This window comes from Meles meles, chromosome 4 (genome assembly GCF_922984935.1).
Source record: "Meles meles chromosome 4, mMelMel3.1 paternal haplotype, whole genome shotgun sequence".
Lineage (NCBI taxonomy): Eukaryota > Metazoa > Chordata > Mammalia > Carnivora > Mustelidae > Meles > Meles meles.
Window position 1 is genome coordinate 56,167,207 of NC_060069.1, and position 21,778 is coordinate 56,188,984.

Sequence of the window (21,778 nt, forward strand, 5' to 3'; positions counted from 1 at the left end):
ATAATTAATATATAAAATTAATATATAAACTCAGTGCAAGCTAAACAATAATCAAAGAAATAAAGAGAAATAAAACTATAACTGCGCAAGAGCTCTCATAATCAGCATAAGACTGACAGTGATGGTCATAGCAATTATATAGCATTTACTGTGTACTGTGTACACTGTTCCAGGTGACTTTTTTACATGGGCTGCTTTAACCATGAGAACTACCCTGTGAGTAGGTGTTGTTATCACCCCCATTTTCCAGATGAGGAAACCAGGGCAGAGAGAAGTTAGGTGACTAGCCCAAGGTTCCTGTTGGAGCCAAGATTCAGACCTGGTCTCTCTGGCTCCAGAGTCCATGCCCTGAGCTCCTACCACCTTGACTCTAGTTGCCAGAGAAGTTACTCGGATGGCGAGTGATGAAGAGCAGTTTTCAGGACTGGAGGTTGTATTAGGCCAGTACAACCGGGACACATTTTGAGAGGAACTAGGAGTGGATCTGAGTAGGCAGATTGAGCAGCACACAGAACAGTGAAGAAAGGAGAGAGAGCTTAACTCCAGGCGTGGTGGAAGAACTGTAAGAAAACATGTGGCTGGAGGAAAGGGTGCAGGATGGTGCCGCTAGGGGTACAGGTGGAGAGCAGGTCACCCAGTGTCTTGAAAGCCAAAATGAGGAGTCAGGACATCTTCAGGACAATTTGGAAGAATTTTGAGAGCTCTGGCTAAACCACGGCAAGACTTCGTATACTGTCAGTACATTTTTTTAAATTTAACAGCAGAATACTTTAGAGAGAAAAGAGAACACTTGCAATGGAAAAGAAAGAATCTGCAGGGCAAGCTAAACTTGCAGTGTAATTTAATAAAGGTGCTCAAAGGATAACAGAGGTGTAATTCCAAGAAGGACTCTCAGATTCACATCTCCGCATGGGGAGGGTCGTCTACTCCAAGAAGCTTCCCCAACCTTCCTCTTCTGCGTTTCCTTGAACCCCTTGTGTATTCCTCAGGCACTTTCCTTATGTTCTTTTATAGTAAGCTTTTACTTCCTGTCTAGCTTTCCCATTATATTGTAAGTTTCTTCCATGTTATATTTGCAGAACCTTGCTCAGGCCTGGGCCTAGAAGTGTTCTGTATGTGTTGGTGAGTGGTGGGGTGGGTAGGTGGGGGGGATGATGGGAGTATAATCTAACACCTTGATTTTATAGATGGAGACCTTGGGGTTCAGAGGGGTCAAGTGAGCTGCCAAAAATCAGGCAAAGATCCTAGAACAGTATTCTTTATAACATACCACATCCTTTTGACTTGAACCATTTTTAACCTTGAACCATGAGATGTGCATGGTTCAGATTTTTTTTTTTTTTTCAACTATTCCAGCTAGCAGCTTGAGGGGCACAGGCTGGATTACGACTGGGTCTTCATGTGCATGGCCCTGAACTTATGAGGCCGCATTATTAGGATTCTTGTTCTCTAAGACTCTGTCGTAGCAATGATAGCTGCTATTTGTTTATTGGTTCTGCCAGGTATGGCATTTGGCCTTTTATTGTCAATCCTCCAAGAACCCTCTAGGATAGTAGGATTATGATCTGTATTTTTCTGATGGGGAAGCCAAAGGGTGGCGGGAAGGGAATGCTAAGGCCAGAAGTGATTGTAACAGGAGAGGGTAAAGGCAGTTTGAACTGACTTCCAAAATGAGAAGAGAAGGTTCAGAAAAAGATAGGATGGGGAAAGCCACCATGTGTATTATTTGATCACTCTTTTCGGGACTGGTGCCCTCAGGTGGCCATCATCTCCTCAGACTTATGGTAAGTTTTTAAACCCCTGCGAGCCCCAGTTCCTCATGAATAAAAGAGTGGTAACGATATCTATCATGCAAGAACTCCTGAAGATTAAGTGTGAAATGAGCATAAAGCCCCAGCAGAATGTCTTGCATGTCATATTTTATCACTTTGAGTTTTGACTTTGAGTGGTTACTGTGGTTTTTCAATTTCAGGAGATGAGGTTTCAGTGCATTATGACCCCATGATTGCGAAGCTGGTTGTATGGGGCGCAGATCGCCAGGCAGCCTTGACGAAACTGAGGTACAGCCTTCATCAGTATAATGTGAGTGCCCTGGGGCCATGTTGGGGACCCCAATGATCTGTGTCTCTCTACAGCCAAGGATGTCTCTCACAATTGGGCAGCCTTTGTCCTTGTCAGCTTATTTCTACCAGTTACCCAGATGGCAGGAACAAACTGATTTCACATTCCCATGGGTCAGAATAGAGTTTAATGACTTCTTGATTCAGCTAGAAAAGAAAAATTGCAGGGCTAAAACTGTTAATGTCAGTGTTATACTTCAGTGACATCTGATATTAAATTCATATTCATCCTGTTAGATAAGGCCAGCTTCACAAGTGTGGCCTGCAGTCTGGTTTTATTTTCCCCAAAGGAAAATAATTGTGTTCACTTTTATCCATTTGACAGAGTTTGTTGCTTTTTGTAGCACATTAGTTTCCTTGGTAGAGTAAGCCCCAGACCACACAGCTTCATAAAGGATTTATTAACCCGTGACATCCAAAGTGTTATATGGCATTAATTTGACCAAACTTCTCATCTCTGTGGCTCCAACCACACAGGTCTCCTTGCCATTCCTTAGAACCCATGTGTTCCTTTTCTGTCTTCCAGAATGTTCTTTCCACACATGATCACAGGTGTCCCTCCTCACCATCCTCAGCTCCTGCTCACTTCAGAATCCTTCCCAGGCTTCTCCATTTTTTGGAAGATTTTATTTATTTATTGAGAGAGAGAGGGTGTGCGCATGCATGCGTAAGTGGGGGGAAGGGCAGAGGGAAAGGACGGGAAAGAATCCCAGCGGACTCACCTTGAGCACAGAGCCCCAATGCAGCGCTTAATCCTACGACCCTGAGATCATGACCTGAGCTGAAACCAAGAATCGCTTAACCGACTGAGCCACCCAGGCCCATTCATTTTTTTTTAATTGAAGTATAGTTGACATACTATATTAGTTTTAGGTGTACAACAGAGTGATTCAATTCTATACCTTACACAGGACTCACCACAATAAGTGTAGCTACCATCTGTCACCAAAGTGATGATAGTATTAGTGACTACATTCCATATGCTGTTTTTATTCCTGTGACTTACGTATTTTATAACTGGAAATTTGTACCTCTAGATCCCATTCATCTGCTTAACTTACTCCCTCATCACCTTCCCCTCCGGCAACCAGCAGTTCTCTATTTATGAGTCTGTTTCTGTTGTGTGTTTGCTTTGTGTTTTAGATTGCACATGTAAGTGAAATCATCTGATACTCATCTTTGTCTGACTTATTTCACTTAGTGTAATACCCTCTAGGTCCATCCATGTTACAGATGGCAAGATTTCGTTCGTTCTTATGGCTGAGTAGTATGCCGTTATGTGTATACACCACATCTTCTTTATCCTTCATCTATGGATGGACTGAGGTTGCTTCCATATCTCGACTATTGGAAATCATGTTGCAGTAAACATAGGGGTACATGTATCTTTTCTAATTAGTGTTTTCATTTCATTTTGGGGAAATAGCTAGCAATGGAATTACTGGATCATATGGTATTTCTGTTTTTAATTTTGGGGAGAACTTTCATACTGTTTTCCACAGAAGCTTTACCCATTTACCTTCCTGCCAATAGGGCACAAGGATTCCCTTTTCTCCATGTCCTTACCAACACTTGTTATTTTTGTCTTTTTGATACTAGTCATTCTGAGTGGTAAGAGGTGATATCTCATTGCAGTTTTGATTTGCATTTCCCTGATGATGAGTGACGGTGAGCATCTTTTCATGTGTCTGTTAGTTGTTTGTATATCTTTTTTTGGAGGGAAAAAAAAGGTCTGTTCAGGTCCTCTGCCCACTTTTCAATTGGATTATTAGGTGTTTTGCTGTTGAGTTGTAGGAGTGCTTTATATATTTTGGATATTAGCCCCTTATCAGGATATATCATTTCCAACTATCTTTTCCCATTCTTCTCCCATTACCTTTTCATTTTGTTGATGGTTTCTTTCCCTGTGCAAAAGCTTTTTAGTTTGGTATAGTCCCAGTAGTTTATTTTTGCTTTTGTTTCCCTTGCCTGAGGAGACATATCCATAAATATTTTTGCTTAAGCTGACAGCCGAGAGATCACGGCCTATGTTTCCTTTTAGGAGTTTTATTGTTTCAGGTCTCACATTTAGGTCTGTAATCCATTTTGAGTTTATCTTTTGTGTATGGTGTGAGAACGTGGTCTAGTTTCATTCTTTTGCATGTAGCTGTCCTGTTTTCCCAACCCCAGTTATTGAAAAGATGGTCCTTTCCCATTGTATGTTCTTGCCTCCTTTGTCATAGATTAATTGACCATATAAGCATGGATTTATTTTTGGGCTCTCAGATCTGTTCCATTGATCTTTGTGTCTATTTTTTTTTTTTTTTAAGATTTTATTTATTTATTTGACAGAGAGAGATCATAAGTAGGCGGAGAGGCAGGCAGAGAGAGTGAGAGGGAAGCAGGCTCCCTGCCGAGCAGAGAGCCCGATGTGGGACTCGATCCCAGGACCCTGAGATCATGACCTGAGCCGAAGGCAGCGGCTTAAACCACTGAGCCACCCAGGCGCCCCTTTGTGTCTATTTTTGTGCCAGTACCATAATGTTTTTATTACTACAGCTCTGTAGTATAGCTTGAAACCAGGTCACCCCATTTAAAATAAGGCCTTTGCTCTTCTCTGTCCCCTTAACCAGCCATATTTTTCTTTATATAGCCTGATATCATATTAGATACTTGTTTATAGATATTGTATGTTATCTGTCCCTAGAATATAAGCTCTGTGAACTTTCATTCCTCATTGTGTCCCCAGTACCTGCATCAGGGCCTGGCACCTAACGGTGTTCAGTAAATGACTATTAAATGAATGATTGGATGAATGAATGAATGAATGAACCCAAGGCTCAGATAGCTGGTTTTACCTTTGATCCCATTTATTGGGCATATGTGGGTTCATTTTATGCCTTTTCGTTTTTATACCAGTGTGCAAAGTTTGGATTTTAGTGTCGGAAGTTTCTTTGAGGTTATTTAATCCTATCCCCTCTTGAGTGTAGCAGTCCTATCCTCAGTTTGCAATCTTCCTGTTGTGTGGGAGTATTCTGAGTGGGATGTCTTCATTATCGTGCAAATAAATCTCATTTAAGTTTCTTAACATTTATCACTTTCCTAGCATGAGTCAATTAAATGTCTCCACACTACCTACCCTAACATCATTTCCTATTTCCTCTTTATCATAAAGAGTGAAATGTGGTCTACTGCATTTTAAAATGTATCATACAATACAATTTTAAATGTTAAGTCCAGATAGATAGTGATGGTGAAGTGGGGTTTTTTTGTGTTTTTCCTACAAGTTGTCCTACTGCCACCATGTGGCACCTTAGTAGGTTTTCTATTTTCCTTGAGAGTTGTCCATTGTAGAAAATACTTCATACAAAGAGCAGATGCCATAGAAACGATTTTTTGAATGTGTTGTTTTCCCCACTCACTGGGGATGTGGGCTTTATTCTCTTCCTAGATTGTTGGACTGCACACCAACATTGACTTCCTCCTTAACCTGTCCCGCCACCCAGAGTTTGAGGCTGGGAACGTGCACACAGATTTCATCGCTCAGCACCACAAAGAACTGTTTCCCAGTAGGAAGGCCACAGCTAAGGAGTTTTTATGCCAGGCAGCTCTGGGTCTCATCCTCAAGGAGAAAGCTGTGTCTGATATTTTCAACATTCAGTCACAAGGTATGGAATGCTTTTCCCTTTCCTCTGCTTGTTAAGTCTGTGAATAAGGTGCTTTTCTGGAGGCGCTTTTCTTCCTTTATGCCACTCTCGTGTCCCTTTTCTTTTCTCAGTGATTGACAATGTCTTCTGCCAGTGTGGTTTTTATGTCAAGTAGAGTGGATTCTCATATCATGCATATGCCCCTAAAGACTTTAACCCATTAAATATAGCTTAACTACTTGCCTAACAGTGTTGAGACGGATATTTTTTTCAACCAAATGCTAGTTCCTTCCTACACCCTGTGCTGACTCCTTCCAAAGCTTTTTTAATTTGCCGCTCCTTTCGAGGTCCTACGTTCTTGTATTTTCTGTACTGTGGCAACTTCCTTTGTCCTAGGGACTAAAGACAGAGCACTGGAAACTCAGATTCTCTTGGGTTACCTGAGATTTATCCTTGTGTTATTTCCTCCTTTCCTTTCCTATTCTGTGCTCCAGTTTCTGGCAAACCAGAGACCTCGATACTTCCTCGAATCAGGGGATCTGAGCACGGGAAGGACTGGCAGAGATTCGTCCTGGTTGCTTCACGCACACATCTCTGCTTCAGCACCCCCACTGCATTGTTGTTCAACCTCTTCCTAACACCTCAGGAAGCTAGAAATTTGTAACAAGAACTCATTAGCCTATTATGGTTTCAGTCAGCTCTTCATTTAAAAGTTCTTCCCTCTAAATTGAATAAAATCTGAACCCTCCCAACTTACTTCAGAATATTTACTTCAGGCTAACTCCTACCTTTGGAACCAATAAGAAAAAAAATTAATAATCCATTTATCTCTTCATTATTTTTAGGATTATTATAGGATTTTATTATTAGGATCTTTAATTTCTAGATTCATTCAAGAAAGTTATATTGAAATCTTAAAATATATAACTACTTCTCATTTTGTCCTTTTACACTACATGAAATGCCTCTAAATATGCCCACCTAGTGTTCCTAAGCCTGAACATAGCATTGTTAGAATCGAGTATCCTTTTTTTTTTCAAGATTTTATTTATTTATTTGAGAGAGAGAGAGAGAGAACAAGCGTGAGAGGGAGAAGGTGCAGGGGGAGAAATAGGCTCCCCACTGAGCAGGGAGACAAACACCAGACTTGATCCCGGGTCTCCAGGATCATGACCTGAGCCAAAGGCAGACACTCAACCAACTACCCACCCAGACACCCCAGAATCAAGTGTCATCTTACTCTCCTTCCTCTTTACAATTTATAACCAGCACACATTTGAGCCTCAGAAGAAATGCTTCAGTTCAGCTGTGCTGTAACTCCTGGATATCATCCAACAGAGGATGAACACACAAGCCTGTGGGAGGGACGAGTGACGCAGAAAGAGGCGAGGCGAGAGAAAAGTAGTGAGTGGTGGAGATTTTGGTGACCTGGAATGCATTTACCCAAGAAGGGGAGACCGCTGGGCTGCTTTACGCCCCCAGAGGAAGAACGTTTCGGCTGCACACACACTGATTTTTCAGAGAAACTGGAATTTTTCACATGACATTTCCTGAGATGTAAATGAAAGTGTCTAATTTAAATTTAAAGCAATAAGGACAAAGAGGACACATTTGAGCTACCAGCGTAGGGCTGGTGTTTTACATTTTCTTTTGTAAAGTATAAAGTCAGGCCTGTTGTTTGTCAATTTCTTGCTGAATTTTTATTTTCTTCTAGATCAGTACTCACCTTTTGCATCCAGCAGTGGAAGAAGACTGAATATCTCTTACACCAGAAACATAACTCTGAGGGATGGTAAAAACAGTAAGTAATGTTTTATTAAAAGAGGAATGTGCTTCAGAGAAATAGCTTCTATTCACCTGGAATAAAAGGACCCACCCCGGCATGGAGCGGTCAGTTACATTTTTGAAGCTCCCTAGTCTAACCATTGGTAGGAATACCAGGATTGATGGGCTCCGGTGGTACAATTAGTGGTATCTTTCTTCTTTTTCCCTTTTTCTATCTTTTGTAACTATTTGAAAAATGTGTCATAAAATATACCTAGCAAAATGACTAAAATGAAATATTCCAAGATGATAGGTGACCATTGGGTAGTGGGATTTGAGGTGATTGGTGTCCCCCCCACCCCAACCCTGCACAGGCCACTTCTTTATACTTCCTTTGCCTTGCAGTTTTTCTTCAGCAAGAATGTACTGCTTTTAAATAAGAAGAACAGTATCCAAAACTACTCTAGGGAGAAGGATTACCCACCAGTCAGGCAGTGTTTTAGGTCAAAGTGGGTCATTAAGGAGCTATGATTTCTTAAGTGCCCAATCACATGTAAATTTTTATATTCACCAGAATAGGGGCACCTGGGTGGTTTAACGTTAGTTAAACCTCCACCTTCAGCTCAGGTCATGATCCCAGGATCCTGGACTCGAGCCCAGTGTCTGTTTGGCTCTCTGCTCAGCAGGGAGTCTGCTTCTCCCTCTCCCTCTGCCCCTTCCCACCTCTCTTGCTCTCTTTCTCTCTGTCTGTCCCTCAAATAAATAAGTAAAATCTTTTTTTTTAAAAATCTGTCTTCACTATAATTGAATGAGGGGGAATCCCTGCCATTCCCATGTATAGCCGATGAAACTGAGGTAGAGAAGGTGAAGTAACTTACTGAAGGTTAGTGACATTGACATCCAGCCTTTCTGATCTTGACTCCTATGCTGTTTTTACTTTTCCAGTGGAAAATTGATTTTTGACTGCAAGCTAATTTGAGTAGACTGAGGGTGGGACTGATTTATTATAATTGAAGCCAGGAGAGTCTGACATATATTTGTAGCTGGAACAGTGTATCAGAGAGATCAGAGTCCCTTGATAGCAGTATCCCTTCTGCAGCAGGGCGGTTTGCATGGGAAGTGACATTGGTGCCAAGTCAGAGCTGGGAGGGCTGCATAACCTTGAATGTGAGGTTTCATTGAACTGTGAAGGCGCCACAGCCCTTGAGATCTTTTTTCATCCTGAACCTAGATAGTCATTACCTTCAGTGTGTTGCGTACCTGGAAAAAAAATGTTTGCAAACATCCCTGATAGAGTAGCCGTCTACAAATGGTTAACGTATCCATTTTATGCTGGTGTGTTTATTCATTTCATTCTAAAAAACAACGCCTCCAAAATCACGGATGATCTTACTCTAGACTCCTATATACCGAATATAAGTAGCAGTAGCAGTAAAGTTTCAGTGGCCTCTTCAACCTAAATTAAACAGAAAAATTGCATATGTGATTAAAATTCAAATGAGCCAGCTGTGTTATTTGGTATGGATCCTCACCAAGGCACTTAGCAGTGTTTCGAACTATGGTGCATTTCTTGGAAATTTTTAAAATTTTTAATTAGAGAATGAATACATGATTGAAAACCAGCATGGTTGCTATTCACTACATCCTTTTGGTGGTCTTTTTCAGCAATGACCCAGGCCTGAATGTAACAGCTTCCAGAAATGTTCTAATGGGTCTCTGATAAATGCCAAGTAACAGTAGCCATGATTGAGTGCATACACCAAACAGGAAGTCATAAGGGCCAAGAAGCAATTATGAATCTAAAGTAGAACCAACTCTTAATGATCTCAGTGCAAATGATCAAGTATTTTAAATACTTAAGGCTTGAAGAATATTCCTACTTTGTTGCTAGTGACCATGCTTCACAAAACCCTGCCCTACCCTCAATAATAAGAATAAGAATAATAGCTAAGATTTATTGAGTGTTTTGTATATGCTAGATATTAAGTGCTTTCCATGAATAATTACCATTTTCAGAACAGGCCAGTGAAATTGGTGTTATTATTAGTGTCAACTTTATAAATGGGGAACCAACTTAGAGAGATTAATAATTTTCTTAAAGTCATTTCAGAAGTAATTGGTGGAGCCAGAATTCAAACCCACACTCCAGGGTATATGTGCTAACCTAACACTGCACCATGTTACACTTCCATACCTTATTAAATATGTAAGAGGATGGGGTGCCTGGCTGGTTCAGTTGGTTGAGCAGGCAACTTGATCGCGGGGTCATGAGTTCAAGCCCCGCATTGGGCAAAGAATGATTATTTATAGTTTACATCTATATTCTCTATAGATATATATAGATTATAGATTAATTAGAGAAAATTAATTAATTTAAAAAATAGAGAAGAGGATATTTAACATTCTCTTGTGGAGATCTAGAGATAACTAGGGGAGGGAGGAACAAATTCAGTTACCCCATAACATATGAAAGAATTTATTCTCTTTGGTACAAATATAAATAGGATTTTTTTCTCTATTTCCTTTTCTGCTATTTCATTATTAGTGAATAGAAATGCAACAGGTTTTTGTATGTTGGTTTACGTATCCTGCAACTTTACTGAATTCATTTATTAGATCTAATAGTTTCTTTGGTAGAGTCTTAAGGATTTTCTTTGTATAGGATCATACTATCTGGAAATAGATAATTACTTCTTCTTTATCAATTGAATGCCTTTTATTTATTTATTTTCTTGTCCGATTGCTCTGGCTAGGACTTCCAGTACTATATTGAATAAAAGTGGTGAGAGTGGACATCCTTATCTTCTTCCTGACCTTAGTGGGAAAACTTTCAGCTTTTTATCATTGAGTATGATGTTAGCTGTGGGTTATCGATAGATGAATGGATAAAGAAGATGTGGCATACATACACAATGGAATACAACTCAGCCTTAAGAAAGAATGAAATCTTGCCATTTGTGACAACATAGATGGACTTAGACAGTGAAATGAGTGAAATAAGCCAGAGAAAGACAAATATCATATAATTTCACTTATATGTGGATTCTAAAAAACAAAACAAGAGAACAAACAACGAAGAAACACAAAACAAACTAGTGGTTGCAGAAGGAGGAGGAGGAGGCAGTGGATGAAATGGTGAAGGGCATTAAGAGGTACAAACTTCTAGTTATACAGGTAAGTCATAGGAATGAAAAGTACAGCATAGGGAATATAGTCAATAATATAATACACATCAGGGTAAGCATTTCATAATGTATATAATTGCTGAATTCACTATGTTGTATGCCAGAAACTAATTTAATATTATATACCAACTATAATTCAAATTTTTAAGAAATTTTTTTAAAGAATTTAGTTTTCCTGGCAATGTGTTTACTGTGATTCTGTTGGCATTCATGTCATCTGAATACATTTCATATTTCATAAATTGAAAAAAAACCCTAATGTTTAATTGGTGCATTTTCTCTTAAGGATTGAAAGATATTGGCAAGGTATAGGTTGGAGAAGTTTCATTTACTCATATGTTCATTACAAAGATTTCAAAAAAACAGATGTTTTGAGTAATGTGAAGAAGAGGAAAAAACCTGTCTTTGTTCCTCCTTTTCTCTCTTTAGGAATTCACCACCTAGCAAAGAAAGGAGAAATGGGTATGTTGGGAAGATAGGTGGTGTGGTGGTTAATAATGCAGATCCTAGGGAAACCTGGGGGGTGTGTTGGTTAGGCATCCAACTCTTGGTTTGGGCTGAGGCCCTGAGGCCCCTAAGGGTCATGGGATCGAGCCCCACATTGGACTTCACAGTCAGCACAGAGTCTACTTGGGACTCCCTCTCCCTCTGTTCCACTGTGCTGTCTCTCTGTCTCTAAAATAAATAACTAAATCTTTAAATAAAATAAAATAAACATAATGCAGACCTTGGAGTTAGGCTGTTATGAGTTTGATCCTGGTTCCTCTGTTGTCTGTGACCCTTGGGCAAGACACACACTCTCTCTAAGCATCAAGGTCAAGGTCCTCAGCCATAAATAGGAATGATAGTAATAATTACTTCCTTGGGTTGTTGTGGATATTAAATGAGACAATAGAAAGCTCGTTGTGCAGCATATAGGAAGCAGTCAGTAGACATTAGCTGTCATCCTCCTCCTCATCATCATCATGACGAAACTACCCTCTTGCTACTACTGAAAGACAAAGTAGATATATATGTCACATGTTAATTTTAAAAAGTTGGAAAAATAAATAAAAATTTTTAAGTTGGTTTCAGAACAATATGTTTAAGAAATACTATTTTTATGAAAGAAAAAGATAAGTTTGTGCATTCTGAAAGGACTCACATTAGAGATTTTAACAGTAGCTACAATAGGCAATAGAGAGGACTTTCCCTTTTTACTTTATATACTTCAGTATTTGACTTTTATGAACGGTTTTATTTTTGCACTTTTTTAAAAAAACAGCTGATAAAGAGAAAAATCGTTCTTTCATAAAACTGGATGGGGAAAGAATCATAATGGTGTTTTATATGCAAATATTTATTGAAATGTTCGGAGGAGAGTAAATTCATTCCAGCTAGACACAGACTTTTCCCAGGGACCGTGACTGAGCATGACATGACCGAGGGGCGAGGTTTCAGTTTGGTATGGCTGGGGACTGACAGCCTGTTGAAGGGGAGCATGAGCAAAGAGGCCCAGCAGGGGGAAGACTGGAGGCACATATGGAGAACATTAATTGGCCCATTTTCCCATTTGGTTGTAATATAAGACCCTATAGAAGAAGAATGGGAAGTAAGACTGAGAGTTCAGGGCCTTCAATACCAGCCCAAGTATTCTGAATATAGTGGAGACACGTTAGGAGGCATCAGCTGGGGAGGGCTGAGACAGGAAGCAGGAAGTCCCAAGACGACCTCAGTGTTACCAAGGCCTGCCTCCCCACTGAATCCGGTTTGAGTGGGGAATGAGAGGAAGACATGAGTAGGACAGATAGGGGAGAATTTGGCAGTTTTGCAGTGACTGTCAAATGTGGAAAGCATAGGAGAAAGTAAGAATGACAGGTTTTCAATCTGGATGACGAGGAAAGTAGTAGTGCCAGTCATGGAGCTCACAGGGTGGGAGGGAAGGCGGGAAGAGCGGGGAGATGATTTATTGGGCCCTCCATATTCACTTTAAGGTGCGATAGAGCATCCAGCTGGGAATGACTAATCAGAGTTCTGGAGAAGGAAGGTCAGGGCTGGAAATAGATTTGAGCTGGCAGCATCAAAATGGTGGTTAAAAGTATCAGGAGTCGATGAAATGACTTTGGTCTGCACTTTCTCGGGGCAAGATTTGATTTCCATCTCTTAGAAAGGTCTTCTCCACCCACCCACCCCCACCCCCATCTCCTAGGAAAGTCCTTAACCAATTCTGTGTTCACTTAATACTATGAAATATATTGTATATTATATTTGTATCCTCTGTTACAGTTTGCAAAGCACTTTCACATTTAGTTAAATCATTGTTACATTCTCATACCCATTTAATGGGTCAGAATGGACCAGGAAATCAGGACTCTGATTTGAAATGGTTTAGTCAAGATCACAGAGGTGATCATGCCACAGATGGCAGATTTGGGTCTTAAACCAGAATTACTCTCTTCCAATCCATTGCATTTCCTACTTCAACACTGCAACTTTTCTTGTTGAAGGAAAAACATCTAAAATATCTTACAACATTAGAAGAGCTAAAACTCCACTTTTTAAAATATTTTAATTCCAGCGTAGTTAGCATACAGTGTTATATTAGTTTCAGGTATACAGTAGAGTGATTCAACAATTCTGTACATTACTCAGTGCTTATCAAGATGAGTGCACTCTTAATTCCAATCACCTGTTTCAGGTGACTCCCCCTTCCCCCACCCCCCACCCCTGCACCACCCGCCTCCCCTCTGGTAACCACCAGTTTATTCTCTATAGTTAAGAGACCTTCTAAAACTCCATGTTTTGTTGTTCGTTTGTTTTTTTTTAAGAAACCTTTGAAATTCACTTTTATTGGAACCTGCCTATAGATTTTTTTTTTTCTTTAATCTTTATTGTCAGAGAGTTAAAAGGTGTTAACATCCCTAACAGGTGGTTATCTTTAAGGCTGAAAGAGATTTGTAGAATGTCAGTTACTGAATAAATGATTGTCTTCTAATTTTTCTTCAATTTTCCCCCCTTTTCCATAAAGATGTAGCCATAGCTGTAACATATAACCATGATGGGTCGTATAGCATGCGGGTAAGTCTTACTGGTTTTGTTCTACAGTTTAGAGCTAAATCTGATCTCTTTCATACAGAGAAGGGTTTTGTTTTTTGTTTTTGTTTTTTTTTACACTCTGGTTTCTCCTAAGCCAGTGACCAGTATGACTATAGTTGGAGGATGCCATGTGCTTTTATTTCAGACCAATTTGGGGAAATTACCCCCTCTCCAGTTCTGATTGTCTCTTCAATTTGGCTGTGGTTCCCTTAAGAATGAAAACTTGTTAAAAAAAAAAATAGTAATAATAGCTTTGAATCAGACTCCTGACAAGTCTCTAAAGTATGTGCATGTATTTACATCTAAAGCAGCCATTCTCAAACTTTTTGGTCTCAAAATCCGTGTACGCCCTTCAAAATTATTAAGACTCCCAAGGAGCTTTTATGTTAATTACATGTATTAATACTTCCCATTTAGAAAGTTAAACCAAGCATACTTTTATTTCTTACTATTCTTTTTAATGTATATTTTAAAAACTATATATTAAATTTATCATATTAAACATTATGGAGTGAAAAGACATTGTTTTACAAGCATCACCACCACCCATCTCCTCTTTTCTCTTGCAAAATTGACACTGTACCCATTAAACAATAACACACCACTTGCCCTTTTCCACCTCCCTCTCCTTCTAGCCCCTGTCAACCACCATCCTACTTTTCTGGGTCTTTGAATTTAACCACTTTAAGTACCTCATATAAATGAAATCATTCAATATTTGTCCTTCTGAGACTGGCTGTTTCTCTTAGCATGTCTTCAAGGTTCTTCTGTGTTGTAGCATATGTTCAGTGTTCATCTGTGGAATGATACTGCGTTGCCTCTCTATACCACACTTTTGTTTATTCATTCATCTCTTGATGGAGACTTGGGTTGCTTCCACCTTTTGCCTATTGTGGATAATGGTGCTATGTATACGGGGGACAAATACCTCTTTGAGACCCTGTTCTCAATCCTTTTGGGCATATACTCATAAATAGAATTGCTGGATCATATGGTCATGTTCTATTTTTAATTTTTTGAGGAACTGTTTTCCACAGTGGCTGCACCATTTCATGTTCCTACCAACAGTGCACAAGGGTTCCCTTTTCTCTGCATCCTCGCCAACATTGATTTTCTGTTTCTTTTTTTCTTCTTCATAATAGCCATCCTAATGGGTATGAAGTGTTATCTCACTGTGGTTTTGATTTGCATTTCCATAATGAATAATGATGTTGAGCATCTTTTCATATGCTAATTGGCCATTTGTGTATCTTCTTTGGAGAAATGTCTATTCAAGTCCTTTGCCTCTTTTTTAACTCAGGTTGGGTTTTTTTGTTGTTTTTGTTGTTGTTGAGTTGTAGGATAAATTGAGAAAATTTAAAACCTAAGATTACACAAGCACATGTTCCATTAGCTGTCACATGGGTAACATCACATGTCCTGCAGTCTCTAGAAAATCCCAGTGTATATTCATGAGAGAATGAGGGTTAAAAAAGGCAAGTAACGTTAGTATTATTATGAAGTGGTTTGGGGACCCCAAGGGATCTGCAGGTCATACTTTGAGAATCCCTCTCAAAGTGTTCATGGTAGTCCTCAGTTAAAAGAAGTCCTTACACTGACAAAATAAAAGGCTGTAAGGGATTTAAAAAAATAACAATAATGTGAGAACTCAACCAAATTCCTGTATAGAAAGGTACAAAATCATAGAGTAGAATAAATCACACTTAATATGAGCCAAGAGACGTTAAGTCCTACAAAAAGGATTGAGTAAGGATCTGCTGCAGATCTGCCAGTGCCATGAGATCCCATTTTTGTTTCACTGAGATTCAGTAAAACTGGGAAGTCTGTGAGGGTTGTAATTCATATTGGTCCCTCCGGTTTGGGGGCCCCTTCTTACTCCCTTGGTAAAGTCAACTACAGATTTGTTCTAATTTGCTCTTTGAACTATATTCACAAATTTAGAATGAGCTTGTGTAAACCTTTAAACAAAACTGTTCCCGATCTAACCTTTATGTCCTGAGAATTTCACAAACATTCAAATGGCTGTTTTAGTAGGTTACAAAGCCCAGTAAATGTCATATTTAACTTAGGATAGATGAGAAGCGGCATATAAATACTACAGTGTAACCTGGTTCACCTCAGCCTCTCTCATGTATTTGAAAAGAATAGCCATGGGACTTTGACAGTAACCCCATGGGAATTGAAATGAAACACAGAGAAGATTTAAATGGATTTCCTGTGTGTAAAGGAATTTTTTTTTTCTTGGGTGTGTATGTGAGAAAATATTTTTTATAACAGAAAGGTTTCGTGTCCCTTTGTCAGCTTCCCAAAAGATCAAGTGTGAAATCTGTTCTTTGGCATTTTCTCTTACAGTGAGAAAACTGTACAGTGGCCAGTCTCCAGCTAATTTATCTTCTTAAACTCAAAACTGAAACCCATAAATTTTAGCTACATATTGGAGAGAGAAAAGACATACCATCTAATTAGGTGGTTCTGGCTTTTTTCTTTACTAACATTGGCATAGTAAAGCCAAATTTGACTTCAGGTACTCAGATATGAATTCTAATGTGTAATACAGTCAACTGAATTTTAATAATCTTGCTTAATTTGTATTTCTATTTCTTGTTTTTATTGTTATTCTAAACATTTATCTGTAGCATTAACAGTGCTATAGATAAGTTACCTGTTTTTTTTTTCTTTTAATTATCATATGTTGTTTCTATTCAGGGTACGTTATGAGTTTTAAGTTCCTACATGGCTTTTTAAAAAAAATATATTTCACCTGTTACCTTTTGAAACCATTAATAGTAAAGAATTGACTCTGATATTATTAATTCTATAGGGTTGTTTATTTATTTTAAGGATCTTATTTTTCTTTTTTTTTCCTTTTTTTTTTTTTCCAGATTGAAGATGAAACTTTCCAAGTCCTTGGTGATCTTTGTACTGAGGGAGACTGCACTTACCTGAAATGTTCTGTTAATGGAGTTGCTAGTAAAACTAAGCTAATTATCCTGGAAAATACTATTTACCTATTTTCCATGGTAACGTCTCTTTTTTTATAATAACACTGTTGAGGTCTGAGAGAACATTGTTTGACCAGAGGCACCCCACTGAAACATTAGGAAGACCCTGCTTCCTTCCATCACTGCTATGACCTTTCCTCTGTGTCCCCCTCTCCACCCTGTTTCTTTGCCACATTCCTGCCTTCCCTGGTTCTTTTATTCACACAACTCCTCACTGATAGACACATATCCATTTTCTTCCTTTAATTCTAAAACAAGTCCTGACACCCTACTTGTCAGAGAGTGTCTCACTGCCCAGTGCACAGTATTTTGTCAGGCATTCAGTGCCTGAATACTTTCCCAACCACCATCCTCCTAGCACTTGGACTTCTGGGCATTTGGGAGGAGGTGACCATTGGAGAAAGAGTCTGTGGGCCTAATATTCCTTGTGGGGAAGGTGGGCATTAGGGAAGTAATGGGGGTTAATGGTGAAGTCTTGGCAATCAAAGGATGGTTGGTGATCAAGGCAGACGTGGCATAGGATTGGATCAGAGCATGTCTCCTGTCTTATTGGTCCCATTTAGGAGCCTGCTGCCTGATGAACCCATAGTTTCTACATGGGCAGAAGAGAAAATGTATTATCAAATACACTGTGGCATCTTCAGAGTCTTCTCACATTTGAGAACCCGCTTACAGATCATACTCCTTTGTGATCAGATGCCTTTAGTATTCCAGTAGTTATACTACTTACTGTATACAGAGTCAAGGATGATCTCACATGATCAGGCATTCCTTTCCATAGTTACTCTGCTGTAACAATATGGTGGTGGAGGCAGTATGGTGGAGTGGTGATGAGTAGGTGTTCTGGAACGTGAAGCTGCTTTGGTTCAAATCCTGGCTTTACCTTGGAACAGCTGTGTGAGCTAGGGCTAGTTAAACTCTCTGGCTTCAGTTCCCCCATCTCTAAACGGGAAAAATAACAGTACCTACCTACCTCATAAGCTTCCTGTGATGATCAATGAATATATATATATATATATATATATATATATATATATATGTATATGGCAGTTAAGAACAGTTCCTGGTTTTTTGTTTTTTTTTTTAAAGATTTATTTATTTGACAGATAGAGATTACAAGTAGGCAGAGAGGCAGGCAGAGAGAGAGGAGGAAGCAGGCTCCCAGCCAAGCAGAGAGCCCGATGCGGGGCTCAATCCCAGGACCCTGGGATCATGACCTGAGCTGAAGGCAGAGGCTTTAACCCGCTGAGCCACCCAGGCGCCCCAAGAACAGTTCCTGGTTTTGACCAAGCACTTGAAGTGGGGATGCTGCCCAAAATGCTTTCAGACAGTGGCTGTCTTTTTGTCAATAGTTAAATACATTAATTCCTTTAATTCCCTGGGAGGCATGATGCCATTACTCCTTTATATGATGGGAAACCAAGACTGAGAGGGGGTTAATAATTTGCTTTAGATCACCAAGCTAGATAAGAACCCTCGTATTAAAGATGACTCATAGTTAAATAGCTTGAAAATAGTCATTATCTTAGGTATATTAATAAAACTGCAGTGGTTTGATCTTGATTTCATTTCTAGTTTGTTTTCTATTTATAGGAAGGAAGTACTCAGATTGGCATTCCAGTCCCCAAATACTTGTCTTCAATGAGCTCAGATGGAACTCAGGAAGGAGCCATAGCTCCTATGACGGGTACCATTGAAAAGGTATCACGTGAACGTATGTAGATGGATGTTCAATAGGGCCCGGTAAATGGCATATACATCATTTTTCCCTCTCCAAATCTTTCCTATTGGAAAACATCCGACTCCGGAAAACAAGAGATGGGGGCACCTGGCTCCCTCAGTCGATAAAAGTATGTGTCTCGGAGTTGTAAATTCAAGCACCATGTTTTGTGCAGAGATGACTTAAAAATAAAATCTTTTAAAAAGAGAAAACAAGAGACTATGATAGATTCAAGTTCTCTGTTCAGTCTTCAGTGAAAATACCCATTTACCTAATTTATGATACTGTTATCTTTGAAAGTGGCAATTTCCATCAAAGTACAAATAATCTAAATTTGTCTTTTTGTGATTAAAATGGATCATTCATCAAGCATTATCCAAAGGGCTGTTTTTTAATGTTAACAGCAAACAGTTTATCACGAAATAACATTTTTTCTAATGTACCTAACTGCATGTATGTTAAAATAAAATTTGAAAGACTGGTACTGGTGAAGAACAATGAGGTTTGGTGTTGAATGCTATATGTATTCAGAGTTAAGATCCATACTGAAATTAACTTCAAATAGTGGTGGATCAGTAGTCTTATTACATACTTGAGTATAGTAGAGTCCCTGTAAATGCATCTAAGTCATAAAAACTCCACTCTTTATTCTTGGTACCCAAAAAGGAGAAAAAGAAAATAACCATTTAAGTAGTAAAAATGATTGCACCCACCATTCCCCTCTACAGATGTTTGCTCCAGAGGGAGTATAAGCTCAGAGACTTGGATCACTCACTCTCCATTCCCATGGACATTCCATAATGTGGCATCCTTGCACACCTGTGGGGAAAAGATTTTCCATAGCTGCCCCATAGACCATGGATTCCACCAAGCACTATTACAGCATCATCCAGCGTTGGGTGATTTGAGGGCTTTCAGAGGTGTTTCTCATTTTTCACACTTTGGGCTCTATACATTGACTTTAGAGCTTAACTCCACTGTGTGATGTTTCCAGAAACTGCTTCGTCACCATGTTAACCAAGACATGGGATATATGAGTTCATTTATACATGTAAAAAGGAAAATAGAGATTTTTTTTCCATGGTTGCCAATAAGTTTAATTCTTTCACATGAAGATAGTCTGTGCATTTACTACACAGGGGCCTCAAAGCTTGGAGCACTATCCTAGACCACCTATAAAATCTAGAAAACCAGGCATGACCCTCCAATGCCTTTAACATTGAAGTATATGGTTCTTCCTTGGTGGTATGGCTTATTTGTACATATAAGAAAACAGAAAAGGATCTCAAGATATATAAAGCATATTCATCCAATTCCAGGAAAACTGGATGGTTTGAGGATGGAGGTGAGGAGCTAAACAGTGCTCCCTGAAGACATGAGGGCCAGCAATGCCAGATTGATGAGTAGTAGGTCTCTGATTGGCACCCGCACCCTGTCTTTGGCAGATGAGACAACCACATAGATCCGTACTTCCACTGTATGCATCCTTACACCAACTCTGTAGACCATGAGGGACCTCTCTCTTTTTCAGTATTAACCTGTCGCTCTTACTTTCTAGATATTTGTGAAAGTTGGAGACAAAGTAAAAGCTGGAGATTCTCTAATGGTTATGATTGCCATGAAAATGGAGGTAATGAAATCACAAGTCCACTTGCCAATTAAACTTTGGGAACTTTCAGACCTAATTGGCTTTTTGCCTTATTTTATAAGTTAATACCATTTTAAATAGTAAGAGCCATGGGTTGATGAACCATTAACTGCAGGACATAAAACCAAATCACCCTTCTTTCAAATAGGTTTTCATTTTAATTTTGTGAAATGGCATTTGTCAGTTCTGATACTGAAATGAAAGAAACTATCAGTAGCTTAAATTCAGGCAGTACCCCAGCTGATTGTTAAGCTGTTGGTATTTTCTAAGGCCAAACTTGGGATGGCAAGCATCAGTATCAGGGTGAAAACCTCAGTCAAACTAGATGAGTTGTTGAGGTTTGTAGATGGTTGGAAATTGTAGGCCAGTAGTTCTCAGCCTGGCCATATACTACAGTCACCCGACGGGGAGTGCTTTTCAAAACTGCTTCCCCAGAATGGCTGAATTGGGATCTCCTGCACTGGGGCCCAGAGATTGATAGTCTTATTTAACAGCTTCTCAAGTGAGACTCTGCGGTGAATCTTGTGGCAAAATACCAGGTAGGCCAGAGCGTCCCAGTCAGTGACCTTGAGTGTGACACAGGTGCATCAGAACTCACAACCCCAAAGCACACCATAAAAACGTTACTTTCTCTGGGGTTATGGACATTGGGGAGGGCATGTGCTATGGTGAGTGCTGTGAAGTGTGTCACCTGGCGATTCACAGACCTGTACCCCTGGAGCTAATAATACATTACATGTTTATTTAAAAAAATTTTAATTAAAAAAAAAAAAAGTTACTTTCTCTGGGTGTTGTGGTATCTAAAAGCTGGAAAAACTTCAAAGCAACCGGCTTTTTTACTTTTCATCTCTCTTGCCTTGCTGCGTGCTCAGTCTTCGTTGGTATTGCAGTCACTGTCCTGTCTTGTGTCCCTGCAGCACACCATAAAGTCTCCAAAGGATGGCACGATCAAGACCGTTTTCTACAAAGAAGGTTCTCAGGCCAACAGACACGCTCCTTTAATCGAGTTTGAGGAAGACGCGTCTGACCAAAGAAAAGCAAAATAAACTCCATCAAAGAAATGCCCCATTAAGCAGTATCTTCAGTATAGTATCTGCGCCAAAAAGAGAAAGTGCCTTCCTGCTTTTCTCGGAGTCTAATAAGCAGCAGTTTTACTAAATGATTATTTAAGCTAAAACACATTTTTATCTTTGAGAATCATGTACTTGGGTCACCAATACAATAAATTATCTCAAAATATTTCATACTAATAAACCGAATTATACTTTATTGGAAGCTAATATAGTTTGTTTCTGCCTCAAATATTATACAGTGTACTGTCCTTTAGGAAGGCAAGTAGCACTTTGATCAAAAGAGAAGGACTGGAGGAAGAAAGGTGGTTTAAATTATTTCCCATTTAAAATCGTGATGAAAATAGACATATTTCAGAGACAGAAGAAAGTCTGAAAACATGATTGAGTTGAACGTAATTTTCCTGGGGCACTGGGTGGCTCAGTCAGATACATGTTGGACTCTTGATTTCTGCTCAAGTTGTTATCTCAGGATTGTGAGTTCAGGCCTCACATCTGGCTGCATGCTGGGTGTGGAGCCTGCTTAAGATTCTCCTGGGTGCTTGGGTGGCTTTGTTGGTTTGGTGTC

General features: G+C 39.4%; 1 protein-coding gene across 2 annotated transcripts in view; it reads left to right on the forward strand.

Moving 5' to 3' along the window:
• Positions 1 to 21,409, forward strand: part of MCCC1 (methylcrotonyl-CoA carboxylase subunit 1) — a 58,499-nt gene extending 37,090 nt beyond the window's left edge. For both annotated transcript variants that reach the window (XM_046003236.1, XM_046003237.1), the window contains exons 12-19: positions 1,973 to 2,082; positions 5,551 to 5,767; positions 7,461 to 7,547; positions 13,703 to 13,752; positions 16,653 to 16,790; positions 18,366 to 18,473; positions 20,051 to 20,122; positions 21,058 to 21,409. In XM_046003236.1, the coding sequence (XP_045859192.1) occupies positions 1,973 to 2,082; positions 5,551 to 5,767; positions 7,461 to 7,547; positions 13,703 to 13,752; positions 16,653 to 16,790; positions 18,366 to 18,473; positions 20,051 to 20,122; positions 21,058 to 21,186 (911 nt within the window). In that variant the 3' untranslated portion in view covers positions 21,187 to 21,409. The remainder of the gene's footprint in view (positions 1 to 1,972; positions 2,083 to 5,550; positions 5,768 to 7,460; positions 7,548 to 13,702; positions 13,753 to 16,652; positions 16,791 to 18,365; positions 18,474 to 20,050; positions 20,123 to 21,057) is intronic.
• Positions 21,410 to 21,778: the final 369 nt, after the last annotated feature.